At 44.4% G+C, this 16,564-nt stretch overlaps 3 protein-coding genes and 1 non-coding gene across 4 annotated transcripts; 1 reads left to right on the top strand and 3 right to left on the bottom strand.

Annotated features, from left to right (window-relative positions):
* Positions 1–8: 8 nt before the first annotated feature.
* Positions 9–1,059, bottom strand: LOC101770936 (glycine-rich RNA-binding protein 1-like). Its single transcript, XM_004963229.1, has 2 exons — positions 835–1,059; positions 9–688 (listed from the first exon to the last, which is right to left on the bottom strand). Exons 1-2 carry the CDS (start codon positions 946–948, stop codon positions 311–313), a joined length of 492 nt encoding a protein of 163 aa, XP_004963286.1. The 5' UTR covers positions 949–1,059; the 3' UTR covers positions 9–310.
* A 1,667-nt stretch (positions 1,060–2,726) lies between these two features.
* Positions 2,727–2,798, bottom strand: TRNAQ-CUG. Its single transcript has one exon. It is a non-coding gene; the product is annotated as a tRNA-Gln (tRNA).
* A 1,305-nt stretch (positions 2,799–4,103) lies between these two features.
* On the top strand, positions 4,104–9,034 carry LOC101770525 (pyridine nucleotide-disulfide oxidoreductase domain-containing protein 2). The gene is made up of 16 exons (XM_004963228.4): positions 4,104–4,487; positions 4,697–4,858; positions 4,967–5,149; positions 5,260–5,317; positions 5,470–5,520; positions 5,601–5,683; positions 6,007–6,094; positions 6,333–6,377; positions 6,447–6,521; positions 6,626–6,694; positions 7,028–7,143; positions 7,667–7,779; positions 7,924–8,003; positions 8,192–8,312; positions 8,496–8,562; positions 8,693–9,034. Exons 1-16 carry the CDS (start codon positions 4,174–4,176, stop codon positions 8,823–8,825), a joined length of 1,758 nt encoding a protein of 585 aa, XP_004963285.1. The 5' UTR covers positions 4,104–4,173; the 3' UTR covers positions 8,826–9,034.
* Positions 9,035–9,895: 861 nt separating this feature from the next.
* On the bottom strand, positions 9,896–14,318 carry LOC101769863 (translation initiation factor IF3-1, mitochondrial). Its single transcript, XM_004963226.2, has 7 exons — positions 14,073–14,318; positions 13,724–13,891; positions 13,147–13,245; positions 12,482–12,538; positions 12,080–12,148; positions 11,356–11,424; positions 9,896–11,209 (listed from the first exon to the last, which is right to left on the bottom strand). The coding sequence occupies exons 1-7, from the start codon at positions 14,238–14,240 to the stop codon at positions 10,322–10,324; spliced, it is 1,518 nt and encodes a 505-aa protein (XP_004963283.1). The 5' UTR covers positions 14,241–14,318; the 3' UTR covers positions 9,896–10,321.
* Between the last annotated feature and the right edge of the window lie 2,246 nt (positions 14,319–16,564).

Here is a 16,564-nt window from a genome sequence, read left to right as displayed (position 1 = left end):
GAACTCCATTTGCAGCACCAAGCAGCACCATTTTTTTTTCATCTGATTAACTTAAAAACGGATGGTAACAAAGTTTCACGAGGATAACAGCATCCCAATCCCAACACCCGGTTCATGGGATGTTTGGAGATGAGGATAGCTCTGACGACAGACACGACGAACAAGCTTGCGATCAAAAACACAGATGGGCAACAACAGGAAACAGAAGACGAACACAGGTCGGAGACGACGACGAAGACACTAGACACATAGGGATAACTCTGGTAACAGTAGTAGCGACAAGATAACTTGGCCACGCGGGCCCCACCGCTCAGTTCCTCCAGTTCCCATCAGAGTTGCCGTAGCCGCCGCCGCCGCGGTTGCCGTAGCCGCCGCCGCCGCCGCCGCCGTAGCCGCCGCCTCCACGGCCACCGTAGCCGCCGCCTCCACGGCCACCGTAGCCGCCGCCGCCGCCGCCGTAGCCACCGCCGCCATAGCCGCCACCACCGCCGCCGTAGCGCCCGCCGCCGCCGCGGCCGCCACCGTAGCCGCCGCCGCCGCTGCGGGACTGGGCCTCGTTGACGGTGATGCTGCGGCCGTCGAGATCCTTGCCGTTCATCCCCTCGATGGCGTCGCGCATCGCCTGCTCGCTCGCGAACGTGACGAAGCCGAAGCCGCGGGACCTTTGGGTCTCGCGATCGAGGATGATCTGCAAGGGAAAGCCAAGGCATCATGTCAGAAACACTTCAGATCTAGCACACCAAACCCTCCGCCACCACAGATCTGGACAGTTCCCCCCATTTCCCCTTCAAAAATCTCGTTTTGTTCTCCACCCCCAAAGGAAATCATCCTAACCTTGGACTCCAGGACCTCGCCGAAGGGGCTGAAGGCGTTGTGGAGCGAGTTGTCGTCCGTGGCCCAGGCGAGGCCGCCGACGAAGCAGCGGTACTCAACATCCGACGCCGCCATCTCTGCCTCTCACCCCCGAACCGGAACACCTCACGAACCCGAACCGAACCGAACCGAACCGGAGGGGGAGGAGAAGCCAACCCACCTCTGAGAGAGCACGAAGAAGCCGAGTTGCCCCTTGCCCTCGCTTTATAGCGGAGACGAAGCCGCCGCGGCCGTCGTGATCGGATCCGACGGCGACCACGTCGGACGCAGGATAAGGGCGGGCTGGGCCCACATGTCATCGGACGCGGGGGTTGGTGCCCTTGGGATTTGGGAATATGCGGGGCCAAGTGGTACTAGTTTTTTTCTCTGCCGCTACGCTCACACCAAACCGTGCACACCACCTCTAGCACAGCAGTAGCGCATGAATTATTATTACCAGGAAATAACAAGAACGAGTGCAAATAAAGATATGTCGTGATCTTAAATGGATCTTAAATTTTTCATATCACGTGCTAGCAGAATTTATCTAAAACTATCCTAAGTTATCAACGAGGTAACCTCGATCGCTAGGGGCTCGAAGGTAGCTTGTTCGCAAGCTCCGAAGAGCTCCTCTCAAGCTTAGGGGGTGTTTGGATTCCCGGGCTAAATTTTAACCCCTGTCACATCGAATGTTTCAACACTAATTAGAAGTATTAAATATAGACTAATTATAAAACCAATTTCACAACCCCTAGGCTAAATCGCGAGACGAATCTATTAAACCTAATTAGTCCATGATTTGACAATATGGTGCTACAGTAAACATTCGCTAATCATGGATTAATTAGGCTTAATAGATTCGTCTCGCGATTTAGCCTAGGGGTTCTGCAATTAGTTTTGTAATTAGCTCATATTTAGTTCTTCTAATTAGCATATGAATATCCGATGTGACACGGACTAAACTTTAGCTCCAGGATCCAAACACCCCCTTAAGCTCGCTAACACGAGGAGAAGCTTGCAGGTGTCTTTGTGTCAAAGCCTCAGTCTGAGCTGGATTCGAGTTTATCAAGTTTTCTTTTACTCCGTTGATGGATCCTCAAAGAAAATCTCATTGTTAGCCTCTTGTAAAAAAGAAAAGATGTCACCACTTTGCATCTTCAGAATGGAGTACAAGCCTTGCTGTATTGACTTGACCTGAGAGATTTGGCAATGATTCAAAGATGATGGTGTCGGCAGCTCTGTTGGGGAGGAATGATTGTCCCCGGAGCACAAGCCTGGGTGGGTGGGAAGACCGAGACCCTGACGACCTGGGGCGGCCCCACGTGAGGTGTGGGGCCCAGAGTGACCCGCGTTGCGGCCTGCAGGACGCCGAAAATATCTCTAACAGCGAAATGACATCCCTACCCCTGGCCAGCTCACATGTCACGGGGCATCCGTTCCTTGCACGCGACCGGACGGGCAGCTAACGGGACGGGACGGACAAAGTGCCACGTCGTTTACACGCCAAAAAAAAATATTCCATGTCGTTGCTGACCGTAGCATGCTTATCTTAGCGCTCGGGATGGTGATTAAGGTGTCATCGTCATCCTTTTTTTTCTCACAAAGCGAGAAGGTTATCCATTTACACTCACTCGCTTTAGCGCTTGATAATACTCTAGACAAGATATTAACAAGACTGTACAGGCGAGGAATTTTCAAAAGGTGGCGCTTGTGTAAAAATCTTTTTTTCCTTCCGTACTGCTGATGATCTTCACGGCCGAATGGATTTGGAGGTGTAGACTATGGAAGAAATCTTCCTGTGTTTACTAAGGATGTGCAGCGATGGTGACAGGTGAAAAGAAAAAAAAAAGAAGTAAAAAAACACAAAAAAATTAAGGTCCCACCGAGATTTGAACTCGGGTTACTGGATTCAGAGTCCAATGTCCTAACCGCTAGACCATGGGACCGCTTGTTGTGTAAGGGAAAACTAAATAGTATTTATTGTATAATTATGTTGACCCAGGGCCTACCCTCCATTGGCCATGTTGCTTGGCTTTATGTTTTCGTTCTACCTCATGCAGATTTCGAGCATCGGAGGTGAGTTTAGCTTATGTTTAGATTTCTGGCTAGCCTCACACCGCGTTGCCAACCCTACCAAGTACCAAGGTTGGAGAGCAAGTTGCAAGGATAGAAAGATTGAGGCAAGCTTCTTAAGGATGGAAACACTGCACCATGGCCATTTCCTTGCTCGCTGACACGAGGCAAAATGCTTGAACGAGGATCTATTTACATGGTCGCATCCTTTTTGCACTAGCACATTGGTGCAGCTGCAAATTGAACAAAATTAAACAGGGATGCTCGAAACTTGGATTGCCATGACCAACGTTTGGCTGCTCACGTGCTGATTTTGTTGTTTTTTTCTTAATGAGGCCCGGAAAGGAGAGAACGAGTTCATGACATGAAGTTTAGACCTGATGTTACAATCCCTTGAAATAAGAAAAAATATTTCTTACCTCCTCCGTTTCAAATTGTAAATTATTTTAACTTTTCTATGTTCATAAGTATTATTATGCATCTAGACATACACTATATCTAGGTACATAGCAAAAATTATGCACCTAGAAAAAGCTAAAATGACCTACAACTTGGAACGGAGGGAATACTACATTTTTGCTATCCGAGAATCGCCGATAGATTTCCTTTCCTCACGGCAAGTACATTGGTACACCTCATCTATCTCATAGGTCATCTCATGTAATGCCACGTAAGATTTTTGTTGATGTGGAGAAAAGAGAGCGAGGAGAGAGAAAGAAGTCGTTGTTTTGCGAAACAACCGTTTCATAGACGATTTTAGGATTATGAGACGACTACTCCACCATGTGTACGAGTTGTGGTTGTTATGCAACTCATAATATTTCTTTTTTTTCAATGCATAAATTAAGAAAATAGAATTATTATGAGATAATCTATTATATACGTTGTTTGTTAAGTCATCTCAAAATTACATATTAATACATGAGACAGTTTATTAGACAATAGTGATATACTTACACCTCACGGTATATAGTTGTCAGCTGTCATGCATGTTGTATGTAATAACTCCAAATGCAGAAAATAGCAACTCCAGCATAGGAGCATCCATTTGGGGTCGCATTCGAGTTGCTTTGCTTGCTTCCACGGTTCCACCGTTCGTGGCCTGTTCTAGTAATACGTACTCTGTGGAACCCGTCTTCTCGGTAGCGCTCGCGTAATCTGCAGTGAACACCAACCGCCCACGAGTGACCAGCGGAAAGCGGAAAGTGACCACGGCGGCCGGCGGCCGAACCCAAACAGAACCCCACGATGTCGCAGGCGGCGAGGCGCCTCCTGCTCGCCGACGCCGCCCGCCGCCGGTGCCTCTCCACGGACGCGGCGGCGCTGGCCTCCGCGTCGTCGCAGCTGCCCAGGGGCAAGCGCTGGGACGCGGTGGTGATCGGTGGCGGCCACAACGGCCTCGTCGCCGCCGCCTACCTCGCCCGCGCGGGCCGCTCCGTCGCCGTGCTCGAGCGCCGGGGCGTCCTGGGCGGCGCCGCGGTGTCGGAGTCCGACCTCGTCCCTGGCTTCCGCTTCTCCCGCTGCAGCTACCTCCTCAGCCTCCTCCGCCCCGCCATCCTCCGGTAACCTCACCAAGGACACGTCTTTTGCGATTGCAACCTCCGCTGCTGTCAAATTCACGCACCGCAGCCTTGTGTTTAGATGCATTCTGCAATCTTTCTACCAGTGCGTGTTGTTCTGTGTGTTGAACTCTGAACTGCCGATGTTTATATGTCGTGCTGAACTGCCGATGATAACTGCTGCTGCTGTTTCCGGTGCTTGCATATATAAGCGACCTGGAGCTGGAGAGGCACGGGCTGAAGCTGCTGCCACGGAGTCCTTCATCGTTCACGCCATGCCTTGACGGCAGATACCTGCTCCTTGGTCCGGATGCAGAGCTGAACCACTCAGAGATCAGCAAGTTCTCCAGGAAGGATGCAAATGCATATCCGAGGTGCATTTTGTCTTCAAATGATCTTAGATAAATGGTTAAAGTCATGTGGTTTCTATGAACATGTAGCTTTTTAGAATGATCTTGTAGGATCTATATGTGAATGTGTAGGTACGAGGAGCAGCTGGAGAGGTTCTGCAAGCTCATGGACTTTGTCATAGACTCGGCTCCACCCGAGCTGAGGCAGGAGCTCCACACCTCTGTGGTTGACAGGATGAAGGATAGGGTAGACAAGTCAGCATTCTGGGGCAGTCTTCTTCGGCATGTGATGCAGCAGGGGCAGAAGAACATGGTGTGAGTACTAAGTATTGGCCACTTGCCAATTCTATGATCCACACCATTCATGCACAATGCAGTATGTAAACTTAGCATCACCCTTTCTAAAATACAACTGTTGTTCGCAGGGAATTCTTTGACCTCCTCCTTTCTCCGGCATCAAAAATCCTGAACTACTGGTTTGAGGTCGGAAGCTTAGTTTCATCTGTTCTTGAACACTTCTGCACATTGATCATGTGAAGCAACTGTGTGATTGCTTTATTGCAATTGACAGCCTGCACTTAATATTCTTATACCTGTGAACAAAAAGGCTTATTATAGACTGCTATCTACTACAGAGCGATGTTTTGAAGGCAACTCTAGCAACTGACGCGGTGATAGGTACCATGGTAAGGGTGCTTTTAATGAACTAAGCAAAATCTATTTCCTAGACTGTTGGCATTTCACTGCTGCATCTCCCCTTCTGTAGGCTGGTGTGAACACTCCAGGTTCTGGATATGTTCTCCTGCACCATGTCATGGGGGAGACTGGTGGTCAACGTGGTGTTTGGGCGTATGCTTCTAACTTTGACTCTCTGAGATCTTATCTTTGTTCTTCTATTCAACTGTAGAAAAACGTAGCCTTCTACACCTGATCCCCGTGTACTGATGCACAGACCTATATTGTCCTTGCATGGATTAAACTTTACAGGTGGTCAACTGGTGTGTATAGCTAGGCAAACAAATTTCCAGTCTTATGGACAATGGCATCATACTATGTAGTCATATCTGCTTGTTAGCATGCCGGGTTCACTATTAGTTGTTTTGTCAGTTCACCATTTCAGTTTTTTCAGAAAACTTGTTATTTGATTAGATAAAATAATACACTTGCTACAGGTATGTTCAAGGTGGTATGGGTTCAGTGTCATCAGCTATAAGCAAAGCAGCTCTTGAAGCAGGAGTACAGATTGTAACAAATGCCGAGGTGCCTTTCCAATTCTTATGGCATGATGCTAGCTGTTTTATATACAAGGCTGCTCCTTGGACAGTAATTTGTGTAAATCTAAACAGAAAACAAAATGATCAATTATTCAAAACTGTCAACTAGATTTTTCCAAAGGAAAAGGGCCATTTGTGCTACATAGTGGCATTTTTTTTTTCATATCGTGTCTTACCTTCCATGTTAGGTATCTTGCTTGACTTGATCCATTGTTCATGTTTAGGTTTCCCAAGTAATGGTTAATGAAACTACAGGAAAGGTAGAAGGGGTAAGTACTTTGATTAACCTGTAAGTGTATTTCATTGCTTTCAACCTCTTGAAGGATTGGGATTTGTAGGTAGCATTGGCTGATGGAACGGAGGTGCACTCGCCAGTTGTTCTATCAAATGCCACTCCATACAAAACATTTGTGGTAAGAAAACTCTGAAACATGTAACATTGCGAAGAACTACCTGCGAATTTTGCAAGCGTTATTAAACAGATATTTTCGATGCTGCTATCTGGTTTCTTTTGCAGGACCTAGTGCCTGCTAATGTTCTTCCAAAGGACTTCCTCTGTGCTATTAACACAGCAGATTACAGCTCTGTAAGTACTTATGTTCAAGCATATTTTGATGCATTCTTTTTTAATGGAAGAATTGCACCTAAAAAATAGCCAATAAGTTGAAAAGCACCCTCATAACTCATTTACACCCACATGCCGGTTTGTGACATCATTGAATGGGAAAACATTGGAGAACTTAAAACTTAACGAAGATGCAGCTTGACCATGACTTTTGATAACTCCATATTAGTAAATAGTCATTTAAAATTTATGGAATTACTTTTAAGATGAACTGTTTCGGCACTTTGATGATCACATCAACTGAATTTTGTAATATTAGTTTCTAATAATATGATATGGATTCTTTGAGTGCAGGCAACAACAAAGATTAATGTGGCTGTTGACAGGCTGCCACAGTTCCACTGTTGCAAAGACATCAACCCTGAAGGTGGCCCAGAGCACATGGGCACCATACACATTGGGTCTGAAAGGTAATCCACCATGTGAAATATTATTGTATTCTGTTGTCTTTGATCTTTCTTTGAAGTAACTGGACAGACAAATAATGTGTTAGATACTATTTGTTATCTCATATATGTTCATGCACTGCACAGACTGCACTTATCAACATCAGTAGGGCAAGGGAAATGGTCTCTTAATTCAAGAGTGTCATTGCTCAATAATATATTGTGCTGTTTTGATATAGTGCCCTTCACCAGTTATCTCAACTTTATTTACCAAATTTGTTCTCTACATATATAAATTGATGTAATTATGTTCTTACTTGTCACTAGTGCCCAGGATAATGAAAGATCATGATCATGCTAACCACAATCATACTATATGTGATCGCCCAGAGTATATAGTTACCTTTATCATAGGGAAAAGCCAGATGATCTGGCCTCTCATGTGATTGTGTGGAAAACTAGTTATTCAAAAAAAAAATAGTGTCACTCTGACAGAGTTATTCCATACTTTCTGCTTACTAATACGGAACTTCTATTCATTCTCCAGCATGGAGGAAATTGAACTCGCATACAAGGAAGCTGCAGGTGGCGTCTCATCCAAAAGACCTGTTATAGAAATGACAATTCCTTCTGTCTTGGATAAGACCATCTCTCCACCAGGTATGCAAGTTTCTTGTTGCCTCATCAATGCATTGGCATAACTAACTACTAGCATTTGGATCCTGCAACGATTCTTTATGTGTCCAAAGCAATTTCGTTCCTATTCTCACACAATTTCCATCTTTTGTGTTATCCTTTCGATAGGTCAGCATGTTATTAATCTTTTTGTTCAGTATACACCCTACAAACTTTCAGAAGGCAGCTGGCAGGATTCTAATGTTAGAGTATGTAGATCCTACTCAACTTTGATCTCACTTTGCACTCTGTGTTCTATATTGTACATTCCTATGGCACGCACAGGTTGTTTGTGCATATTGCCCAACAAATACTGTTAGGCATTGTTAATAAACACCATCTGTGGGGAGAAGTATTTTCCGCATCACTAACCATTTTGACGGAAACTAATTTTCAGAAATCCTTTGCTGAGCGATGCTTTTCTTTGATTGATGAATATGCTCCGGGCTTTAGCTCATCAGTGGTAGGCTATGATATGCTGACTCCACCTGATCTTGAAAGAGAGTTTGGTCTAACAGGTAAACTCTTTCCCATACACAATCTTTCTTTCTTGCAAGACTTGCATTTTTTCGATAAAAGAAGTTTTATTGATCTTAGAAATTGCATCAAGATGACCTGCAAGACTTGCATACAGAATACTTTTGATGTTTCGATTTACCGGTTTAAAACTTAGCGGAGCATACATGATTCATATTTGACAGGAGGCAACATTTTTCATGGTGCAATGGGCTTGGATTCTCTTTTCCTCATGAGGCCAGCCAAGGGATGGTATGTCAGGAACCCTGATGCGCATAATAATTTTATCTTAATCCTTCTCCTTGCCAATCTTTAAAGTTTGAATGCCAGAAGTCATTGCTTTGGGATCGTGACTAGCCTCTTTGCACTTTGGATTATACAGGTCGGATTATAGAACCCCTGTGAAGGGTCTGTACCTCTGTGGGAGTGGTGCACACCCAGGTGGCGGGGTGATGGGTGCTCCAGGACGCAACGCTGCCTCTGTTGTTTTAGAGGACCTTAAGAAGGCAAAATAGATGTTGAAGTGGCATTTTCAGGAAAGATTGTAAAAGGCACCAACCATTTGTCATGTGTAGCTACTAGGGTCATATCACTCATTTTGTGGGCCCATTCGGCTGCCCATCTAATTTCGGTCATGGGGTTGCGCATCCTTCTTTTATGAGAATCGTCACATTCATACGGATCGAGGGACCTGATGGTGAATCCAAATTCTCAAACTGCTCAAGTACGAGTATTTCCCATGTCGAAATTGGGACAGCATGGCGAATTTTTTTTTCCACGTTTGACCGTGGATGGTGTCGATGAACCGAGGGTGCGCCGACGGGGGCATGCCGGGACCCAGCCGACGGCGGAGAGCAGAGAAGAAGGCCAGGCTACGCGTCGCCATAGGCGGAGAAGAAGGCCGAGGTCGGGAGGCGCCGCTAGAGTTTGGGAGTCATTGGGGAACTAGAAAACGTCCTTTGAGTTTGCCAGCAGTGCTGGTTCTCTGCTGGTTGCAAAGGGTTTACCATTTTCAGGCTATAGGAGGCCCCGTTGAACTTAGAAGGCAGCCCACAGTAGCAATTTAACTGTCAACAAGCTAAGAGCCAGCTCAAAAAAAAATTACATTCTCACCAATCTTTTTTTCATCACCCAAACAACACTTCGCTGAGGATGAATGAATGCCAATCGTCCAGAATTCCTTATTAACAGACCAAAACACCCTTACACACCATCCATGTCTGCAGGTCTGAACCTTACAGCAAGGATTGGCTTTATTGTGCCAAATTGAATATCTCCAGTCTTCTTCTGTAGAACCCTTGGCTATTTCACTTGTTTCTTAGAACTAAAAATCCCAAATCCCAAAACTTTTAGGTGTACACGAACCATTTGTCTCCCTCTGCTCAGACGAGCCAGATTTTGGAGTACTACTGAAAATCCCAAAACTATCTTTGTTGCAAACGTCACGTGCCTCCCAATAACATGTTACCAGGAGCTCAACAAATCTCAAAATGAATTTGATGGCATCTGGTTAATGAGCTGGAGACAGCCAACCAAAGCTACAAAATTCGTTGCTTCCTGGGCATCTTATCGAACCCAAAGAAAAGGCCCCAAACAATAATAATAACATTGCATTAGCTTCCGCATGTTCATACAGCTGATTATCATGGCAACCATCTAAACAAAAATACTATAGTATGGAAAATGAAACCTGTGGTTGGTACACTGCTTTCAATACAATTGTTCTTCCAACGAGGCGATAGTAGCAATTTAACCTGTCAACAAGCTAAGAGCTCCTCCACAAGAAAAAAATGTTTCTCAAAGTTTGCCTATAACAAGTCCCTTTTTTTCATCACCGAAACAACACATCTGCTGACGCTGAAATGAATGCCAATCCTCCACAATTCCTTACTAAAATACCAAAACACCCCATCCATGTCTGTAGGTTCAAACCATACAACTAGGATTGGATTTATTGCGCCAAATTAAATATCCCCAGTCTTCTGTAGAACAGAACCCTAAGCTATCTCACTTATTTCCTAGAACTAAAAATCCCAAAGCTTTTAGGTGAGTCGGTATTACCAGGCTTACTAGCAGTACCAGCACCATCTGTCTTTCTCATATCAGATGAGGCAGGTTTTGGAGTACTACTAAAGATTCCAAAACTCTTGCTTGTTTGATTAGGATCGCTGCTTAAACCACCACCACCTGCAGGTTGCCTTTGGTTGTTGTTGTTCGATGCAAAATGACCTCTCCTGTCGTTTCTTGGATCCTGTGGCAATCCACCTTGGTTGAACCTTGGTAACGGTCGGTTATGCTGCTGCTCCAGAGGAGGTCTCTGGTTTTCATAACGGCCTGCATTTTCACTTCTACCATCTTGCACGGGTCTTCCTTGGTTGAAACCTCGGTTGTTATCTCCTCTCATCGGCTGTTTTCGAGCAGCATACCTGTTTGTTTCACCAGGTTTTTGATCCTGCGTGCTATTCTCTGGCCTTTCCATGCCAGGGTTTACATCACCAAGTCTACGTTCAGATGCTTGTGGTCCCCACTGCCCAGGATTCATTCTGCTTCCCCCAGCATTGGCATTGTGCAATTTTTCACGGTTGGCCCCTGGATCTGGTTTCGATCGATTCAACTCCCTTTTAAATCTTCTATCCTGCCCTTCTTTTTGGATGGGAGAATCACTGGAGTGATGGGTGGCTGTTTTCTCAACAGCTTCCCCACCACATTCAATTGTCTCATCTTCACTATCATTACCAGCAACAGGTGCAGTACTGTGGGTACCTTTTCCAGCATCTTCCATGGCTTTGCTGGCTTTCTTTCCACCCTTCTTTGTTGCAAACTTCACATGCCTGACAATAACGTATGCATGCTTCGAGTCTAAGTGTGGACCACTTTCGACAATGCACACATCTTGTATCTGTTCAATTGATGGGATTTATTGAAACATGTAAGCTTTTACTGACAACAGAATTGGAAATGTTACCAGGACCTCATCTAGTCTCAAAATGAATTTGATGGCATTTGGTTAATGAGCAACAGGGGGAAAAGGGGCAGAGTACTCACAAGTCCTAACAACCGAGATAGTGGTGCTCCTAAATCTTCTCCTTCATTACCTGAGGGCATGGCCATGCACTGTCAAATAGGAACGTCATTGAGATTTTCAGAGTTCGTACTTAAAAGTTTAGGATAAATATATGCATATGACTATGAATAAAAAATGCAGATATGTTGAATAAGGATAACACAGTTGGAGATTTAGTTGCAAATGGATATAGGGATGCTCATTCAGAGCACATTTGTAAAAATGACACCCACATCGTATAAGGCCACCAATCATCTCCACTGAAAAAGACATAGTCATCGTAGCCTTAATCCTATTCTGATCATAATGAGCCAATTCTGTGTCTCATCAGAAATGCCAGACTCCTCCACCCCCACCCACCCACCACACACAAAAAATGGAAAAAGAAAAAGAAACAATCCAATCAAAGGAACGTCCATAAAAACTAAGACTGAACCCTGCAAGATGCAACAGATCATGCTATACTTGAAAACAGATCTACAGAAACTTCCTTTTCATTCTTGCTAATATTTACTAATTAGCTTCCTTGTGTCTATGTGCATCAATTTGTTAGGGATTGTCCAGCAAACATCACAAAACATTTTATATGAATCATCATGAGATTAGGAAAAAAAAAAGAATAGCTGATTGAGAATGATTTAATTGTGTTGCCACGAGTATTGCAGAACTGAATAAATAATAACTGTCAAAGAAGAAAAAACTCACCTTCACCCTGTAACCCCGCTCCATTAATCTGGTAATTGCATCTGCTTTCACTGCCAAATCTTTTAGTTCCTACATGAAAAAGTTAGTGTTTGTCAACAAAGATGCATGCCACAAGGTCTCCAAAATGATCACAATGTTGGTAACTGTTGAACTGTTTAAATGCTGAAACAGTTTAAAATTGGCCTGAGAAAAGTGATTCAGGTTCAACTAGGCATTGGGTCTATTTGTCCATATAGATCCAAATAAACAGAACATAAGCTTGCAGCAGTCCAAACAAGCTATACTCCAGTTATGAGGTATTAATCAAGTCTGCACGCTACTCTATATCTGAACCTGATAAACTGTTATTGCCAAGGCGAGGCTACAGTCACATAAGTAATAGAAGCCAAAAAAACAACTTACTGTTTTCCCCTTGAATCGCACTTCTTTGTTTTCCCCACCACGTAAGACAATAGCAGACTGCAAAAATGAGGCACAGATACAAAGTTCACAACCGGAATAGTTCTACAATATGACATGATCCAAGCAAAAGTACGACAACTACAATAGGAGATAATATGGTTACCACTCTTTTGAATAGCTCCGAACTTAAATGCTTACTAGTTAAGAGCCTCAAATCGGCAGAAGTTAATAGATGGCAGGCCCAAAAAGGAATACCCAAAAAATCTGGTCATTTTCACTCAACGACCAGAAAGGTACCTTGCTCATGATTATAACCCCTACAAAGCAACTTGTTCTTATCCTATTGACATGATTAAGTATGTGTACAATGATCCATCTAAACAGATGCCACTGCTTTCATGCAAACTCAGATATTATCTTTGCCTTGTAATGATCCTATTGATACAAGAGTGAAATCTATAAGAGTCAGGCTAACTGTAAGAGCTAAAGAGATGCGATGAATTGTTTGTTCACAACTAGCCAACTAAAATGGAGTCTAGATTTGATAATACAACTGTATTTGTTGCATATATTGGACACTCAAAATTGAAAGTGCAGTTATATTGATGTGTAATTCTATTTTGTACGGCTGAAATAGATAGAAAATTCACTGAAGGGGTAGATACCTTGGTTTTCAATCGCTCTTTCTCTTTGGTTTCTTTCTTATACTTCTCTTTGTGAAAATCCATGATTTTGCATACAGGAGGGTTTGCTTTTCTGTCGACCTGCACGGGAAGATAACCATGAGCATGAAGATAATTTAAGCAATTAGAAGAAACGACCACGCTTGTTTCTCCTCAAGGTTGATAGCGATAGCATATTCAGGGAAACTACAAGGAAATGGGCAGTTCCATTGCATTCCTTGTTTCGAGCAATTATGGCATATCAAATGAGAAAGTTAGTCAGGACAGCAAGTCTGATGTGATATTGTGTTTGAGAAACTTTAGTTGTTAAGCTTGTCCGGCAAGGATGCATATACAATATAAGTCATGGCATGTGATCTATTAAGATTTGCCACAGGCCAATTCTTGATAGTATGTAAAGGCAGTGTCATGAGTCACGCGTGACCTTTTTACTGAAAAAATAAGAGCTTTACTTGATAAGCAGTATTGATTGGGTGCAGGAATCAAATCACTAGAACAATGTGAGATTTGGGTTTGGGGGAAAAGAGGACGTCAGTGGAATACATGGTGGATGGCGTACCTCAACTAAGTCCATGTCCTTCCTGGCAGCTATCTGCAGCGCTTCATGCCTGGGGACAACATTGTGGCCATCATCTGAGACGAGCCTGACGAAGGGAGAGGTGATGGCGTTGTTGATGCGGAGGCCCGCTTTGTCATCGTCGTCCTCCTTGCCTCCCTTCCTATTGGCCTACAAAGTTGAGACGGGAATGGATCATCACAGGGCAGGAGCCACGAAAATTCCCCAGTAGAAGAAGATAGCAAGCTGCTAGGTTACAAGGCAGGGGATGCAGGAAGGGGAAATAAATGCAAGGAAGCAGCCGCAGCAGCAGAACTTTCCTCGCGGGAGAGGGTTGGGTGCGGGTACGTACCTGAGTACCAGGCGGCGCGGCGAAGTGGCGGCACTGCGGGGCGAGCGGGCGGCGGATGGGAGCGGGGGCGGCAAGGGCGGGTGGAGGAGGGGGAAGGGGGCAGTGGCGGCGGAGGTAGGCGGCGGCGGAGCGGAGCGCGAGGGATCCGACGCTGCGCCGGAGAGCCATTCTTTCCGCCGCCTTGCTTGCTGGGAGGGCTGCCGGAGCTGGAGGCGGCTGGCTCTGCCTCAACGCTTCTCTTCCTCCCTCTACCCTCCTCCTGTTCTCTCCCCTACACAATCTCCTGTTGGGCTTCGGCCCATTCATAAACCAGGTCCTATTCGGCCTACACACCACAAAGCCTCTCTTTCCCATTTCAAGCCCTTGAGGTCAGGTCCCATTGATCCATTCCATTTGCATCAAGGCCTCTGTTTCTCATTGCAATGTGGGTATGAGCCCAATGGATTGAAGGTTAATAAAATTTTACTGGAGTTCCTTGTACAAATTCGATTGTCTCTTACTCATATCATGTGAGCATACATGACAAAATTGTTTGTACCAGATGGTCAACTACCATTTTGCCTTGCGATCTTCCAAAACACTCATCACGCCAGACTGTAGAGATACTTCACTTCGCAAGGGTTCATTTAATCATATAGCAAACTACTGTGTCTCATTTATATTGCTGTCCATTGTAAAATGACAGGCATTTCAGCGTGCAATGAACCTATTATGAACTACTGAGCTGTAAACGCCATTAGGCATTACTGGGCCTATATAGAGCAAACCGGTGTGTGTGTGTAACCTCAGCAAACATCACAGAGATGTCATCTTATACGCTGAATCATGAAAGCAATTCTGAAAGCAACAATTTTGAGCATTTAGATCATGCGGGGTCTTTCCCATCCATTTCCGATTGGATGTCTGACGACAGCAGTAAACTGTGACTGCCAGCCACGTTTGCTTCTCCTGAGATGTTTTCGTGCATCGAGGACCAGCTGCAAGGAGCTTGCCGTCTGAAATTCCGAACGTTTTTCACCTCAAGGGCATTTTTTGTCAGGCTGAAGGTGCCATCAACTTCTGCAGAACAGCAGAAGGGCGCTAACGCTATCAGCATGCGCATCGTTGAGGCCGGAACACCTCGAGGCCAGCGGCAGAGCTGCGGGCGGAGCGGCAGAACAGCATGCTCATTACATGTTTGTATGTTGGCTGGGAATGAGTTTGCCCATGGGTGATGTGTGTGACCATCATTTGCTACCCGTGGCCTGTCTTGCAACTCGGAGTTCGTTCTCCGAGACTGTGAAGGGTGCTGTTGCACATCTGCACAATTGAGAGCGTTTCCAATCAACTAACTAGTATGGTGCCCGTGCTAACGCTACGGTGATATTTGATGATACAAATGAAACAATCAAAATAGGTATTGGCATACAAAGCACTTGTAATCCTCTTATAGTAATACATCAAGTATCAAACTTCTATTATGAAAGCGTGATCGGTAGTGTGAATGGTTGGGCTTTGGCTTTTCTGGGCATAGTGTGATTGCCAGTGCAAGCGTGATTGGTAGTTTGGAATGTATGTTCGGCCACTGAGCATGCCTGCTTGCAGTAATGCAGCCTAGCTTTTGAAAGTACAGCAATTTCAGTATTGGTGTACGAATGGTGTTTTCTGAACCTGTTAGTTACGGTTTTCTGAACATGGTTAGGCTTAGGCTTTTGCTGTTCTGGGCACAATGTGATTTTCAGTGCAGTTTTTTTGAGCAATTTCATTACTGTTGGTGAATGTCATTATCTGAGCATGCTTGTTTTTGTTTGTTTGTTTGTTTGATACGTATATCCGTGGTTGCACCTCTGAATTGGTTTGTGCTGTTCTATGTATAATAGGTTTGTTCTGGTTATGCAAATGGTATCCATGCATACCTGCCCATTTTGCATCAACTAAGGGCGTCACTGGTCATTTTGAATGTACGCTACATAACATCATCGTCAAGGAAGGTCAGCTGTGGGTTCAGGCTGGAGCCAAGCATATGGCGGCTCTGGGATGTCAAATGCTATTTGCTTAGGCAATCGATTAATTGTGAGATGTCAAATTCTAGGAACTGTTCATGAGAAAGAGGTATCTTGATGCAAATATCTTTATTTCATTTGTAATTTTACACATATTTGTGTTTTGAACCAACAATTCAATGTATGAAATAACCATTGTTTTGAAACACTGCAGTTGTAGTGATCTTATCTAAACCAGATAGACCCTTTAAATGCGTAATTTTTTTTTGTTTAATCATGCCCAACAGTTAGAATTTTGATTGCACTTAATTTTTCTGATGGATTGCAATGTCATCTCCTTTTGTGAATGAGTGAGAGGGTAATAAGTTTCTGTCCCAGGAGGGAAAAAAAAAGGGGGCAATACCATTTGATAGAACTCAGAATAAGAACTCCGGTGAAAATAATTTGTCCTTCAGAGTTCTTCTGTTTGTAGTATAACTCTGAAAATTAAATACACAAATTCTTTCTTGG

The sequence above is a fragment of the Setaria italica genome, chromosome III, assembly GCF_000263155.2.
Source record: "Setaria italica strain Yugu1 chromosome III, Setaria_italica_v2.0, whole genome shotgun sequence".
Taxonomy (NCBI): Eukaryota; Viridiplantae; Streptophyta; class Magnoliopsida; order Poales; family Poaceae; genus Setaria; species Setaria italica.
The sequence above is the reverse complement of the archived record's forward strand: the minus strand, read 5'-3'. Positions and strand labels throughout refer to the sequence as shown.